General features: G+C 40.4%; 1 protein-coding gene across 1 annotated transcript in view; it reads right to left on the minus strand.

Annotated features, from left to right (window-relative positions):
* pafah1b1a (platelet-activating factor acetylhydrolase 1b, regulatory subunit 1a) overlaps positions 1–15,001 on the minus strand; it is a 75,286-nt gene that overhangs the window by 4,657 nt on the left and 55,628 nt on the right. Inside the window, exons 6-10 of the mRNA XM_061919177.1 lie at positions 8,469–8,637; positions 6,159–6,261; positions 5,823–6,051; positions 610–711; positions 381–537 (exon numbers count right to left, since the gene is read on the minus strand). Of these exons, the coding sequence (XP_061775161.1) occupies positions 381–537; positions 610–711; positions 5,823–6,051; positions 6,159–6,261; positions 8,469–8,637 (760 nt within the window). The remainder of the gene's footprint in view (positions 1–380; positions 538–609; positions 712–5,822; positions 6,052–6,158; positions 6,262–8,468; positions 8,638–15,001) is intronic.

The following is a 15,001-nucleotide window of genomic DNA, read 5'->3' on the forward strand; positions in this document are numbered from 1 at the left end:
CAACAGTTGAATCGGTCCATGGTGATGTCGATACCAAGGGTAGTACCGGTGCATGATTTGTAATAGAGTGGTTAGGTTGATATTTTTATTTACACAAAAACTTTTTTTTTTGTTAATGTTTACAAACTCTGGGAATAATTCCCTGGACACAGGATGACGAGGACAAATGATTGATAGCAGATAGTACTTTCTTTCTGATTTTGTTTAGTTTTTGTGTACTATTGACTTTGTTTTGATCAAACAATTGTAAATAATAAAAGAATAAGAAACTATATATATTGTGTGGATATTGTTACACTGTCAATACCATGAGTACATTGAAAAATTCAGAGTTAATCAGTAGTATAAAAAAAGCAAATGGGAGCGTCCCCACTACTTACCCAAAGAGGTAACAAAGTGTTCATGGGCACCGAGGGTTTTCATGCAGCGCTTGTTCTTGTAGTCCCAGATCCTTAGGGTCTTGTCATCTGCGGAGGACACGATAAACTTGCCTCCAGGGTGAAAAAGGATACCGCGCACCCAGTTGTCATGGCCAACCTATGACAGACATGAAGGAATTCATTGCAGGAGGTTTCTGTGATGAACAAACACGACTGAGATGGTCCTCACCAGAGTCATAAGGCACATGCCTGTGCTGACGTCCCACATCTTGATGGTTTTGTCTCTGGAGCCGGACAGCAGGAAGGGGCCTGGCTTACCGCTCTTCTTGGTCTGTTTGGACACAAAACAAACCCGAATGATTGAACACGTTCAGGTTTGTGGTTTGAGCGCGGGACCACAGTCTTTGCATGACTTTGCCTACAACATGATCACGGCATTTTTAGTTAGAGATCGACCAATTATCGGACATTTTGATGAGTGTCTTTCTTTTTTTATTACAACTACAACAAAACTACATCAGCAGATACAATATATGCACATGATACCAATATTTAGTTTTTTTTTTTTAACAATTAGAGGTAGCGACTTGTCCTGGGTGTACACAGCCTTCTGCCCGAATGCAGCTGAGATAGGCTCCAGCCCCCCTGGCGACCCCAAAGGGAATAAGCGATAGAAAATGGATGGCTGGATGCATAGTTAAGTAAATAATAATAAACACTGCTTAAGCACCATCCTTTTTGCAATGCATGAGACAAGATATCTTATTGCGGGATCCCAGCTTTTTATCCATCCATCCATTTTCTACCGCTTATTCCCTTGTGGGGTCGCTGGTGCCTATCTCAGCTACAATCGGGCGGAAGGCGGGGTACACCCTGGACAAGTTTCCACCTCATCGCAGGGCCAACACAGATAGACAGACAACATTCACACTCACATTCACACACTAGGGCCAATTTAGTGTTGCCAATCAACCTATCCCCAGGTGCATGTCTTTGGAAGTGGGAGGAAGCCGGAGTACCCGGAGGGAACCCACGCATTCACAGGGAGAACATGCAAACTCCACACAGAAAGATCCCGAGCCTGGAGGGCTTCACGGTGGCAGAGGGGTTAGTGCGTCTGCCTCACAATATGAAGCTCCTGCAGTCCCAGCTTTTTAATTAATTTAAATTTAAAAAAATTATCTCATTATCAATTCTCCCCACATATGTTTTGATATCTGAAAGTGCATTTATTTGAGCTCTTGTAAGAAATCTTCTCTGGTCACACGGCCCCGCCTCCCCTTTCGCTCCCTCCTGCAGTGCTGATTGCCTCCTCTGCATACCTGTCAAAACTTCCAATTTTGCAAAGGAAATTCAGTTTTTGTCCTCCTCTCCTGGCATTTCTCTGGTCTTGTTTAGTTTTCGCTACTGCGGCGATCGCGTCGCTTGACAAGCGTCTGTCCGCAACACTCAAAGCGTGGGGTCATTAAAGGAGCGCACATGCGATTTGATTCCATCAAACAACGCGACAGATGGATGAACATGAAGACAGAAAATATATCCCTGCCAAAAGTCCAAACTTTATGTAAATCCATCCATCCATTTCCTACCCCTTGACCCTTTTGGGGTGACGGGGGTGCTGTAGCAAAATTAAATGTCCTAATAAATTGGAGACGTATGATATTAGTAAAGAAGAGCAGGTACATTGTCATATTTTCTATAACATCCAGGAAGAAACTATGCCAGCCAGCTTGAAACATGTCTCAACCATTAGCTAAATGAATGAGACCAAAATGTTCCAAATTTATACGTTCGCAAATTTTTAGGGTTGCTCAAGAAGAAAATGTATTATGTATTAATCTATAAACTGCTATAAAATTTAGTACCGTACTGTAGAGTGCGGACTGTAAGCCACTACTGTTTTCTTACAATTTGAAACTGCCGGCTTCTAAAACAGTGTGGCAAATTTATGGATTTTTTTTCTAGTTTAAAAAAAAAAAAAAAAAAAAAAAATATATATATATATATATATATATATATATATATATATATATATATATATATATATATATATATATATATATATACCATGAATTGATTAACGTGGACCCCGACTTAAACAAGTTGAAAAACTTATTCGGGTGTTACCATTTAGTGGTCAATTGTACAGAATATGTACTGTACTGTGCAATCTACTAATAAAAGTATCAACCAATCAATCAATATATATATATATATATATATATATATATATATATATATATATATATATATATATATATATATATACACACATACACACACACAAACATTTATACATACTGTACACACACACACACACACACACATTTTATTGATTATGGGATAAGCAGCAGAAAATGGATGGATGATACTTTTTCGTCACTTATTGTTTGTCTTTGGTACACTAATGTGTATATTTTAGGACATTGGTTCTTTGTTTTATTTTTGCAAAAATGTATACAGTATATCTATTTTTATATTGCTATTTTTAGCTTTGGTATGAAAATTATTATGTAACAACATTTATTAGTATTTTTTGGTTCTTTGTTGTTGCTATTTTTGTATTATGACAATTTATTATTGGATCATGTTGTACTGCATTTTAATCGTTTGTTCTGTGGTTGTGTGATGTTTTTTGCCTGGACCCCAGGAAGAATAGTCTCCACTGCGGTGTAGACTAATGGGGATCCTTAATAAACGAAACTAAACTAAACACACACACGTTATTGTTTGTGCTATGGTGCCATCTTTTGGATGAGTTTGCTCACTGCAAGAGCTGCAGTGTCCTTCAATTTAGTACTTTCTACTGAAAGTAGAAGTGCTGTTCAGTCTTCTCGTAGTCCATAAACTCGTTTCATTCATCACTCCAAGCAAAGTTAAAGTTAAAGTACCAATAATTGTCACACACACACTAGGTGTGGTGAAAATTGTCTTCTGCATTTGACCCATCCCCTTGTTCATCCCCCTGGCAGGTGAGGGGAGCAGTGGGAAGCAGCGGTGGCTGCGCCCGGGAATCATTTTTGGTGATTTAACCCCCAATTCTCCCGTCCAAAGGCAAAACCTAGTAACTTACTTCTAGCTGATTTTGAGAAAACAAAGGAAAACCAATCTATCTTGATGCTGTCTTACAAAGATCTACAAAGTCATCAAACGTATAGATGTTTTCTTGAGCTTTCATTTTCTTGCCGATTGAGCCCTGGATTGAATCTGCTCTCATGAACCCGCCCTTTCTCCAGATATTTGAACACAATCTCGGGTGGGCCCAATTCTGCATTTGCACATTGGGCAAGAGCCGTGTACAGCGTCCAGTTTTTATTTTGACCTCCGCAGTTATCTGCCCAAAAGAGTATGCAAGGGGAAGAATCAAGAACAATACATTTAATGAAGGTGCTTGCAACGTCCTGGGCCAATCTTCCAAATATCCCCTCGTGCCATAATATCACAAAATCAGGTTGACCGTCGGCCCCCATTCGTGCAAATGTCTCATTAAAGACAATAAGGCGACTGACAAAGAAGCTCCGATTGGTCCCTTGAGATACTAGGTTTTTCTGTTGTATCAACGCGGTTATGTGGTAGTTGCTAGGTCCTGCCATGCGCGTAACAGCTTACTTACGGAACAAATCACAATATCGCATACACTAATGTAAAGCATATCACCTAGGAACTCCAAAATTATTATTAGCTCAGTTTTGACCAAAATTGAGTTATTCGGTTTTACCTTTGGACGGGAGAATTCCAACCCTTGATGCTGAGTGCCAGGCAGGGAGGAAATGGGTCCCATTTTTCTTAGTCTTTGGTATGACTCGGCCAGGGTTTGAACTCACAACCTACCGGAGATTTTTTATAATTTGAAATGCAAATGTTGGTGCTCCTTTTAGCCACGTAATAAATGTGCTTGTGAAATCCTGTGATGTTTTTTGGCGCTAAATTAACCACAGTATTAGCGCCGCACAAAACATGTCGGCACTGGTCCGACATTTTTATAAAAAATTACAGATGTCCGATAATAACGGCAGTCCGATATTTTCGGCCGATAAATGCTTTTAAATTTAATATCGGAAATTATCGGTATCGGTTTCAAAATTATCAGTATCGGTTTCAAAAAGTAAAATATCCATCCATCCATCCATTTTCTACCGCTTATTCCCTTTCGGGGTTGCGGGGGGCGCTGGCGCCTATCTCAGCTACAATCGGGCGGAAGGCGGGGTACACCCTGGACAAGTCGCCACCTCATCACAGGTCCAACACAGATAGACAGACAACACTCACACTCACATTCACACACTAGGGTAAAATATATGACTTTATAAAACGCTGCTGTGTACACGGACGTAGGAAGAAATACAGAGCGCCAATAAACCTTAAAGACATTGCCTTTGAGTGCTGGCTCAGTCACATAATATCTACGGCTTTTCACACACACAAGTGAATGCAAGCATATTTGGTCAACAACCAGACAGGTCACACTGAAGGTGGCCGTATAAACAACTTTAACACTGTTACAAATATGCGCCACACTGTGAACCCACACCAAACAAGAATGACAAACACATTTGTTGGGGCGGTTTAGCTCGGTTGGTAGAGCGGCTGTGCCAGCAACTTGAGGGTTGCAGGTTCGATCCCCGCTTCCGCCATCCTAGTCACTGCCGTTGTGTCCTTGGGCAAGACACTTTACCCACCTGCTCCCAGTGCCACCCACACTGGTTTGAATGTAACTTAGATATTGGGTTTCACTATGTAAAGTGCTTTGAGTCACTAGAGAAAAAGCGCTATATAAATAAAGTTCACTTCACATTTCGGGAGAACATTCGCACCGTAACGCAACATAAACACAACAGAACAAATACCTGGAACCCCTTGCAGCACTAACTCTTCCAGGACGCTACAATATACATCCCCCGCTACCCCTAAACTAATCCCCCCCCCCAACCCACACCCACCACAACCTCTTCAAGCTCTCTCAGGGAGAGCATGTCCCAAATTCTAAGCTTCTGTTCTGAGGCATGTTAAAAAAAAATAATGCTCTTTGTGACTTCAATGATAAATATGGCAGTGCCATGTTGGCATTTTTTTCCACAACTTCAGTTGTTTTATTTTGGAAAACCTTGTTACACTGTTTAAAAGCATCACAACAAAATAATGTGTTAATTCCACGACTGTATATATCAGTATCGGTTGATATCGGTATCAGTAATTAAGAGTTAAACATTATCGGAATATCGGCAAAAAAGCCATTATCGGACATCTCTACAAAAAATAATGTTAAAAAAAAACTTCAAACCTCGTTCAGCTGTTTACTGACATATACTATTCATGTTTATATAACTTTTACTGCAATTTAACATCGTCTCCAAATATCGGTTAGCGGCCACCCTGGCTACTAATAATCGGCCCAGAAATAAAACATATCGGTTGATCTCTACTTGTAGTGCAGGTCCTTACCTCAGAGCCTGTGGCGTCGAGAATGGTGGGATGGGCACTCTCGGGTGCCCAGGCGATGCACTCCACCACATGCTCGTGCTCCCGTAGTTCAGCCTTGCACTCTTTGTTGGCCACAACCCACACACGCACGGTCTGGTCATTGGAGCAGCTGGCAAGTAAAGTGCCGTCCTGGTTGGGCCGCACCATGCGGACCCACTCCCTGTGGCCTGTGTAGGTCTTCACACAGTAACTAGTGGACACAAATATATAAAAGGGGAATGAATCATCATCCTGTGAATGGGACTAAAGAGAGAGAATATTATGTTTTTAAAGAGATTTTTTTTTTTTTTTTTTTACCCAGTTGCCACCTCCCACATTTTCATGGTTTTGTCCCTTGAGGCAGAAATTATGTGATCTCCATTGGGCATTATGGCTACGGATGAAACGTTGTGGTCATGTCCTAAAATCAAGAATAAAAGAATCACTGCAATGGAAATCAAACATCTTTAGCGTGAAAAAACATTTAGGAAACATAAACATCTGTGATTTGAAAGTCTCCAGCCTCTAAAAGGGTTTGACGATACAAAAGCAGGAGAGTTGAGAAGGGTGATTTGAAAGGAAATAAAAATGTGGGCATTAGTATACGAGCCGGGAAATAATGAGGTCTTTTGACTTTAAATGAGCGAGTAGAAAGGGCTGCTGAACGTCCACAAAATTTGGGGCGGTCCCCTCAAACAGGATGGCCCCATCTTGAGTGCATGTGTGCAAAAGGGTGTAAAAGAGGACCGCTACACAGCACTCGGTGTGATATGACCAATGACAAAGGATATACAGTGAAGAAAATAAGTATTTGAACACCCTGCTATTTTGCAAGTTCTCCCACTAAGAAATCATGGAGGGGTCTGAAATTTTCACGGTAGGTGCATGTCCACTGTATGAGAGATAACATAAAAAGAAAACATCCAGAAATCACAATCTATAATCTATAACTATTTGAACACCAACATTAATATTTGGTAGAGTAGCCTTTGTTTGCAATTCCAGAGGTCAAACGTTTCCTGTAGTTGCACATACGGCAGGAGGGATTTTGACCCACTCCACACAGATCTTCTCTAGATCAGTCAGGTTTCTGGGCTGTCGCTGAGTAACAGACTTTCAGCTCCCTCCAAAGATTTTCAATTGGATTTAGGTCTGGAGACTGGCTCGGCCACTCCAGAACCTTGATATGGATCTTACGAAGCCACTTCTTGGTTTTCCTGGCTGTGTGCTTTGGGTCATTGTCATGTTGGAAGATCCAGCCACGACTCATCTTCAATGATCTGACTGAGGGAAGGAGGTTTTTTGGCCAAAATCTCACAATACATGGCTGCAGTCATCCTCTCTTTAATACAGTACAGTCGTCCTGTCCCATGAGCAGAAAAAACATCCCCAAAGCATGATGCTACCACCCCCATGCTTCACAGTAGTGCGATGGTACGCATCATTCTTCTTCCTCCAAACACGCATAGTGGAATTATGACCAAAAAGGTCAATTTTGGTCTCATCTGTCCACAAAACTTTCTCCCATGACTCTTCTGGATCATCCAAATGGTCATTGGCAAACTTAAGACGGGCCTTAACATGTGCTGGTTTAAGCAGGGGAACCTTCCGTACCATGCATGATTTCAAACCATGACGCCTTACCAACAGTGACCATGGAAACAGTGGTCCCAGCTCTTTTCAGGTCATTAACCAAGTCCTGCCGTGTAGTCCTGGGCTGATTCCTCACCTTTCTTAGCATCATTGAGACCCCACGAGGTGATATCTTGCATGGGGCTCCACTCCGATTGAGATTGACCGTCATGTTTAGCTTCTTCCATTTTCTAATGATTGCTCCAACAGTGGACCTTTTTTCACCAAGCTGCTTGGCAATTTCTACACAGCCCTTTCCATCCTTGTGGAGTTGTACAATTTTGTCTCTGGTGTCTTTGGACAGCTCTTAGCTCTTAGCCATGCTGAATGTTTGGGTCTTACTGATTTTATGGGGTGGATTGATTGATTGATTGATACTTTTATTAGTAGTTTGCACAGTACAGTACATATTCCGTACAATTGACCACTAAATGGTAACACCCGAATAAGTTTTTCAACTTGTTTAAGTCGGGGTCCACGTTAATCAATTCATGGACAGGCGTCTTTATGCAGCGAACGACCTCACACAGGTGCATCTGATTCAGGATAATAGAGTAGAGTGGAGGAGGACTTTTAAAGGCGGACTAACAGGTCTTTGAGGGTCAGAATTCGAGCTGATAGACAGGTGTTCAAATACTTATATTCAGCTGTATCAGACGAATAAATCATTAAAAAAATCATAAATTGTGATTTCTGGATTTTTCTTTTTAGGTTATCTCTCATACAGTTGACATGCACCTACCGTGAAAATTTCAGACCCCTCCATGATTTCTAAGTGGGAGAACTTGCAAAATAGCAGGGTGTTCAAATACTTATTTTCTTGACTGTAGATATGATCAGGGACTAGATAATATTTAAATATCTAACTCAATTTAGTTACTCTGCGAGATAGATTAAAAAATCTTGACTTAAGTTCAATACAAAAAGCCTAACGAGAAAGTCTAATATCAATTTATTGTTGCTTTTTCAATGTTTTTGCCATAAAACCCAACGTACCGTGCATGGTCCTGATGCACTCAAAGCCTTGGAAATCCCACAGCTTGATAGTCATGTCCGCAGAGCAGGATGCAAGCAGTTTTCCAGTATGGTCAAAAGAGATGTCCTGCACCGAATCGGTGTGGCCTTTAAGGGTGCGTTCAAAGTCTCCTGTCTCGTAGTCCCACACCTAAAGAACACATAGACCTTAGACCATGGCAGGTTCACACCACAGCACAGCTTCTTATACATGTCTCTCTTTCTCACACACATATACACTTTTGTAAAGGCAGACACATTTTGACATGTGAGCCACGTTGTCACAGAAGGTCACAGCTATGTAGCATGGTACTGCTATAGAGCACTGACAGAGGTGTTGAAGCATGCATTAGAAAGCCGCCAACGTATGGATTCAGACAGCAACAGAGGGATAAACACTCCCTGGTTCATTTCTTGTGGTTGGGACGGTAAAGGGACACCGCCTCCGCCCCCACTACCACCAATGCTCCTTCCCCCTCCCCTGCACAGAGCTGCTAAAGATGCCAGATGGTTGCGAGGTACCAAATGCACAGGGGGGTTGTCTTGGAGGAGATCAGCGGATTTAATGTGTTTGGAGGTTCACTTGATCGGCAGTTTTAAGCATTTCATCAGCATCTTGAGCAAATAATCCTTTAGAGCAACCTGTAACACAAAGCTGGCGTGACACACTTGACTGTTTTCACTGTCAATCCTAGAGACCGTGTGAAAGTCCTAAAGCAAAAAAAAGGAACTCCTAATGATGAAATTGGGTTGAACCTTGTAGGGGTGTCAAAAAAAATCGATTTTCGAATGAAACCCGATTCTTAATCGATTCAAATAAATAAAAAATAGCTTGAAAATGTTTTTTAAAAATCCTATCCAGTCACTTTAGTAAATGTTTGAATAGATTTGTATTAAACAAAAATATTATAACCACCAGTAATATAGACATTTATCAGAGCTGTTTTAGGAGTGTAGTTAATCATGGAACTGACACCCACTATTACTACATATAAAAGTATTGATTTTGAAACCAGAATCAATTCTGAATCGAATCATTACTCCCACACTGCAAAAACTGAAATATAAGTAAGATGAAATATCTCAAATAAGGTTGATATTTGCTAATTGTCTGTCCATCCATCCATCCATCCATTTTCTACCGCTTATTCCCTTTCGGGGTCGCTGGTGCCTATCTCAGCTACAATCGGGTGGAAGGCAGGGTACACCCTGGACAAGTCGCCACCTCATCGCAGGGCCAACACAGATAGACAGACAACATTCACACTCACATTCACACACTAGGGCCAATTTAGTGTTGCCAATCAACCTATCCCCAGGTGCATGTCTTTGGAAGTGGGAGGAAGCCGGAGTACCCGGAGGGAACCCACGCATTCACGGGGAAAACATGCAAACTACACACAGAAAGATCCCGAGCCTGGATTTGAACCCAGGACTGCAGGACCTTCGTATTGTGAGGCAGACGCACTAACCCCTCTTCCACCGTGAATTGTCTGTCTGATAAGATAATTCTTCTCACAAAGCAGATTTTATGTAAGAGTGTTTTACTTGTTTTAAGGGTTTTGGTCCTAAATGATCTCAGTAAGATATTGCAGCTTGTTGCTGAGATTTAATGACCTATATTAAGTAAAACATGCTTGAAACTAGAATAAACTGTTGCAAAGCTGTGTCATCAACACTCAGAAGTATAAAACTACTTTTTTAAACTAATAATTTCTTATTTCAAGCATGAAAAAAAATCATGACTTTGACACAGTTGTGTCTCATATTAAAACATGACAGCCAAATAGACTTTGCGGTTTTATTTTCAATGAAACAATAGAAAATACGTACTCAGATAGTAGTACAGTTGTTATTAGTGAGAATATACTAATTTTAGGGTATTTTTGGGTTCATTGAGGTTAGCTAATTTTACTTGTTTTGGAAAGTCTTGACAAGCCAAATGTTCTTGTTCTATTGGCAGATAATTTTGCTTAGTTCAAATAAAATACCCTTATCTTTTGTATTTTATCTTTTATATTTTATCTTTTATATACTGTATAGGGACGGCGTGGCGCAATGGGAGAGTGGCCGTGTGCAACCCGAGGGTCACTGGTTCAAATCCCACCTAGAACCAACCTCGTCACGTCCGTTGTGTCCTGAGCAAGACACTTCACCCTTGCTCCTGATGGGTGCTGGTTGGCGCCTTGCATGGCAGCTCCCTCCATCAGTGTGTGAATGTGTGTGTGAATGGGTAAATGTGGAAGTAGTGTCAAAGCGCTTTGAGTACCTTGAAGGTAGAAAAGCGCTATACAAGTACAACCCATTTATCATTTATTTATTTATTTTTTTCCCTTGTTTTTGAACACTGACTTTTTGCAGTGCAGGAATCGTGTGGTGCCCTAGATTCCCGGTCCAAGTACCTTGCACGGTGGGCTCTTCCATTAACTATTTAAAATTTCAGGTCACCAATTTTCAGATTTTACCTAAAAATGTGTGTATATTGTCAGTTTTTTAGACTAATTGTTAGTTTCTCGTTCGGTGTCATGGGTGTGCTAAAGCCTATCACAGTGGGTTACAGTGCGGACTTGGTTGCCAATCAATCGCAGAGCTTTTACTGTCAACAATCATTCACATTTATGGCTCATTTAGAGTCTCCGAATAACCTAACACAATTGTGACTGAAGGGAGGGACTGGAATACTCAGGAAAATGCAAAGCAAGCATGCAAATAATAAATATGCCCAAGATTGAAACCCAGAACCACCTGGCTATGAGGCAGACTTGTAAACAACATGCTTTACTGTGCTGCGCAACATATCAAGACATGCACAATGACAAATGAAAGCAGATTTAAATAAGATGCAGGGCGGTGGTATCGGACTAAACTGCTTTACTGGATTGAGGTGTTTTTCAAAAGAAACTGAAGCGTGCAAGGTCTCCTCGGTTAAAAATTCAACAGGGCTGTTTGGAGGTAGAAAAGTAGGGCACAGACAGAGGAGGCCGAGTAGCATGAGTATGAGGGTGGAGCAGAATTTTAGATTTGCCCCGGAGCCGTTCTGCTCCAAAAGGGAGTGATGCAGGGCTCTGATGGCGGGTATGATGGCACAAATGCTGTTTAGGAGGAATAGAAATGTGGTACATTGCCGAGAGGTGCGGTTGCATCGGAGGGGACGAAGATGCCAAAATAGGGGCCTGAACCCCTGCTGTGTGGGTGTAGCTGAGAAGATGATGTACATGTGTCTCATGAATAAAATATGCAGAACAAACAGCTTAATAGGATATTGGAATTGTCTAGTGAGGCACAATGTGGCTTCTTAGCCAAGAGGCAGACGGTGGAGTTTGTCTCTGGAATCTAGGCACACAAAGATGATGCGGGTGTAATCCAGGGTGTGTCCATAACAGAGAGCTTCAGCAAAGTCACAGTCCAAAGAGGACAGCATAATGGATAACTTTGTCAAAAGACACAGTTTATCATATTTGTATAGAAACTTAATTTAGTGTACAGTAGACATCTTGACGAAACAGGACATGGTGGATAGAAAACAAGTTTTGGAATAATTAATTTACCAAAATAAGAAAGGTATAAATGATATATTCATTGTCTCATCAAGTAAAAATGAAAAAAAGCTTTGTTAGCGTATTGGCAGCCAAAGGAATCAAAACACGGAATCCAGTAGAGGCAATTTGCCAGATAAGATGAAAAAATATATAGCAGACTATTCCCAGCAGTCACCATCAGCTCCAGTGTAGTGCCTGTCTTTCACTTGGAATTGGTTTTATCACCATATTATTTTTCATAACGGTTTTGCAAGACATCCTGGAATCTGTGACCTCAATTTGACTTTGAATTGTTTTCAACTACAGAAGGTTCCTGGCATTTCAGCTGACTATTTGTGTTTAATCCCAAACCAGACTTCCAACAGTAACCTTCCGGCTACTGCCAACATTAGCAATTTAAATGATCTTTACAGTCTTAAGCAAACATTTACCCACAAACCATGAGAGTGCACTTAAACAGAATAGTACATTTTGGAAGCATTTTAAAGGCAATTCTTTAGCATGCTTCTAACCAGATTCTCATGGTGGAACACAGATGGATGTCCTTTCAAAATCATGTGATTTTGTTTTCAAATGTCAAAAGATTCAATGTGCTATTTACAAAAGAGCAGTGTTTTGCTAGTGGAATATTTTCCCACCTCTTAGCAAAATGGAATGTCTTAAAAGTTAGACTTAGACAAACTTTAATAATCCACAAGGGAAATTGTTCCAAACAGTAGTTCAGTTACAAAAGTTGGAAAGTGTAAGGATAATGCAGCTACAAAGTAGACTAAAAATGTACCGTAGTAGCAATATAAAATATAACATATATGTAATATTTAAATATTATACATACAGTATATGATGTATACTGATATATTACTATATTTTTATAATATATATTAATACACAATATACTATCTTTGGCCTCTCTTTTGCTTGAACAAATAAATATAAGGATCTCACCCTGTTTCTTACCTATGCGCATACACGCTAAGGGTGCAACAATTTGAAAAAAAAAAACTGTCGACAATAGTTGTGACGTCATCACTCATGTTTCAAAAACATCGCCAGTGAAAACCTTTAAAGTTTCAGAGAATTTCCCCCTAATTTTCATAAAAACATGAATACCTTGCTCATTTTGCAAAAGCGGACCTTGTTTTTATGGCAGTACATCTGTGATACACGAGCATTTAAAGCCGATGCATGATGTCAAACGTCTGTAGGGATGATCTGGACTCAACCCCGGTAAGAGTGTTAGCTTGTACCTTGCTAGCTAGCAAACAAGTGTGAAAAAATAAATAACTATCATTTTAGCCAAAGTCAGCCACTTAAAATCAATTCAGGTACTTTTTAAAGCATCGTCAATGTGCAATGCAATAAAAAAGGCACAATAACAATATCACAATATCTATATATTAACTATATTATCATCTATCTATAATATTACGAATAATCCTTGATACAAATCTATACATATCTATTAGAGTGCTAAAACGACCATAAGTGAATCAATAGTCACTATATCATCGCATTAAAATGCATTTTTTCTTAGATTGTTTATTTTTTTTGCTGCTAATTTATCTATTTTTATACATAAACAAGGGTATTTTCTTGTATTTTTGGGGCGGTATAGCTCAGTTGGGAGAGTAGCTGTGCCAGCAACTTGAGGGTTCCAGGTTCAATCCCCGCTTTTGCCACCCTAGTCACTGCCGTTGTGTCCTTGGGCAAGACACTTTACCCACCTTCTCCCAGTGCCACCCACACTGGTTTAAAGGGGAACATTATCACCAGACCTATGTAAGCGTCAATATATACCTTGATGTTGCAGAAAAAAGACCATATATTTTTTTAACCGATTCCCGAACTCTAAATGGGTGAATTTTGGCGAATTAAACGCCTGTCTGCTTATGCCTCGCTGAGCGACGACGTCAGAACGTGACGTCACATCGGTACTCAACGCCATTTTTCCCTACACATCAGACGCATTGAGTCAAATCAGCTCTGTTATTTTCCGTTTTTTCAACTGTTTTAGCACGGCATGCTAATCGATGCTAACATGCTATTTAGGCTAACTGTGTGCACATATTGCAGCAGTATGCCTCATTTGTAGCTATATTTACATCCAACCTTTCCCACCATCCACATTTAATGCCAAACAAACACTTAGCAATCGACGGATTTAAGTTGCTCCAGTGTCAAGAGATGCAAAAGTCCCCCGTTTGGTTTTTACCGGCGATGCTACGACAGTGATGGCACAGAGATGGCAAAAATGTCTGGATATCCTGCGACACTCAAAGCAGATGCATTCCCAACGATAAAGTCAACGAAATCACAAAGGTGAGTGTTGTTGTTGTTATTGACTTATGTTCTAATCAGACATATTTGGTCGCGGCATGATTGCCAGCTTATCGATGCTAACATGCTATTTAGGCTACCTGTATGTACATTTGAAACTATATTTACATCCAGCGTTTCCTTCCACCCACATTTAATGCAAAACAAACACTTACCAATCGACGGATTTAAGTTGATCCAGTGTCAATGCGAAAGTCCTGATCGGTTGGTCTGCACATTTTTCCGGCGATGCTAACGCAAAGATGGCCGAATAGCGTCAATAGCTATTCGCTCAATAGCTTCAGTTTCTTCTTCAATTTTGTTTTCGCTATCTGCCTCCATACTCCGACCATCTGTTTCAATACATGCTTAATCTGTTGAATCGCTGAAATACGAGTCTGAATCCGAGCTAATGTCGCTATATCTTGCTGTGCTATTCACCATTGTTTGTATTGGAATCGCTATGTGACGTCACAGGGAAATGGACAGTGGCTTAAGCAAATAGCGAAAATCAAGCACTTTAAAGCTTTTTTTTTTTTTTTTTTTTTTAGGGATATTTCGGGACGGGTAAAATTTTGAAAAAAATTTCGAAAAATAAAATAAGCCACCGGGAACTAATTTTTATTGGTTTTAACCCTTCTGAAATTGTGATAATGTTCC

The sequence above is a fragment of the Nerophis ophidion genome, linkage group LG13, assembly GCF_033978795.1.
Source record: "Nerophis ophidion isolate RoL-2023_Sa linkage group LG13, RoL_Noph_v1.0, whole genome shotgun sequence".
Lineage (NCBI taxonomy): Eukaryota > Metazoa > Chordata > Actinopteri > Syngnathiformes > Syngnathidae > Nerophis > Nerophis ophidion.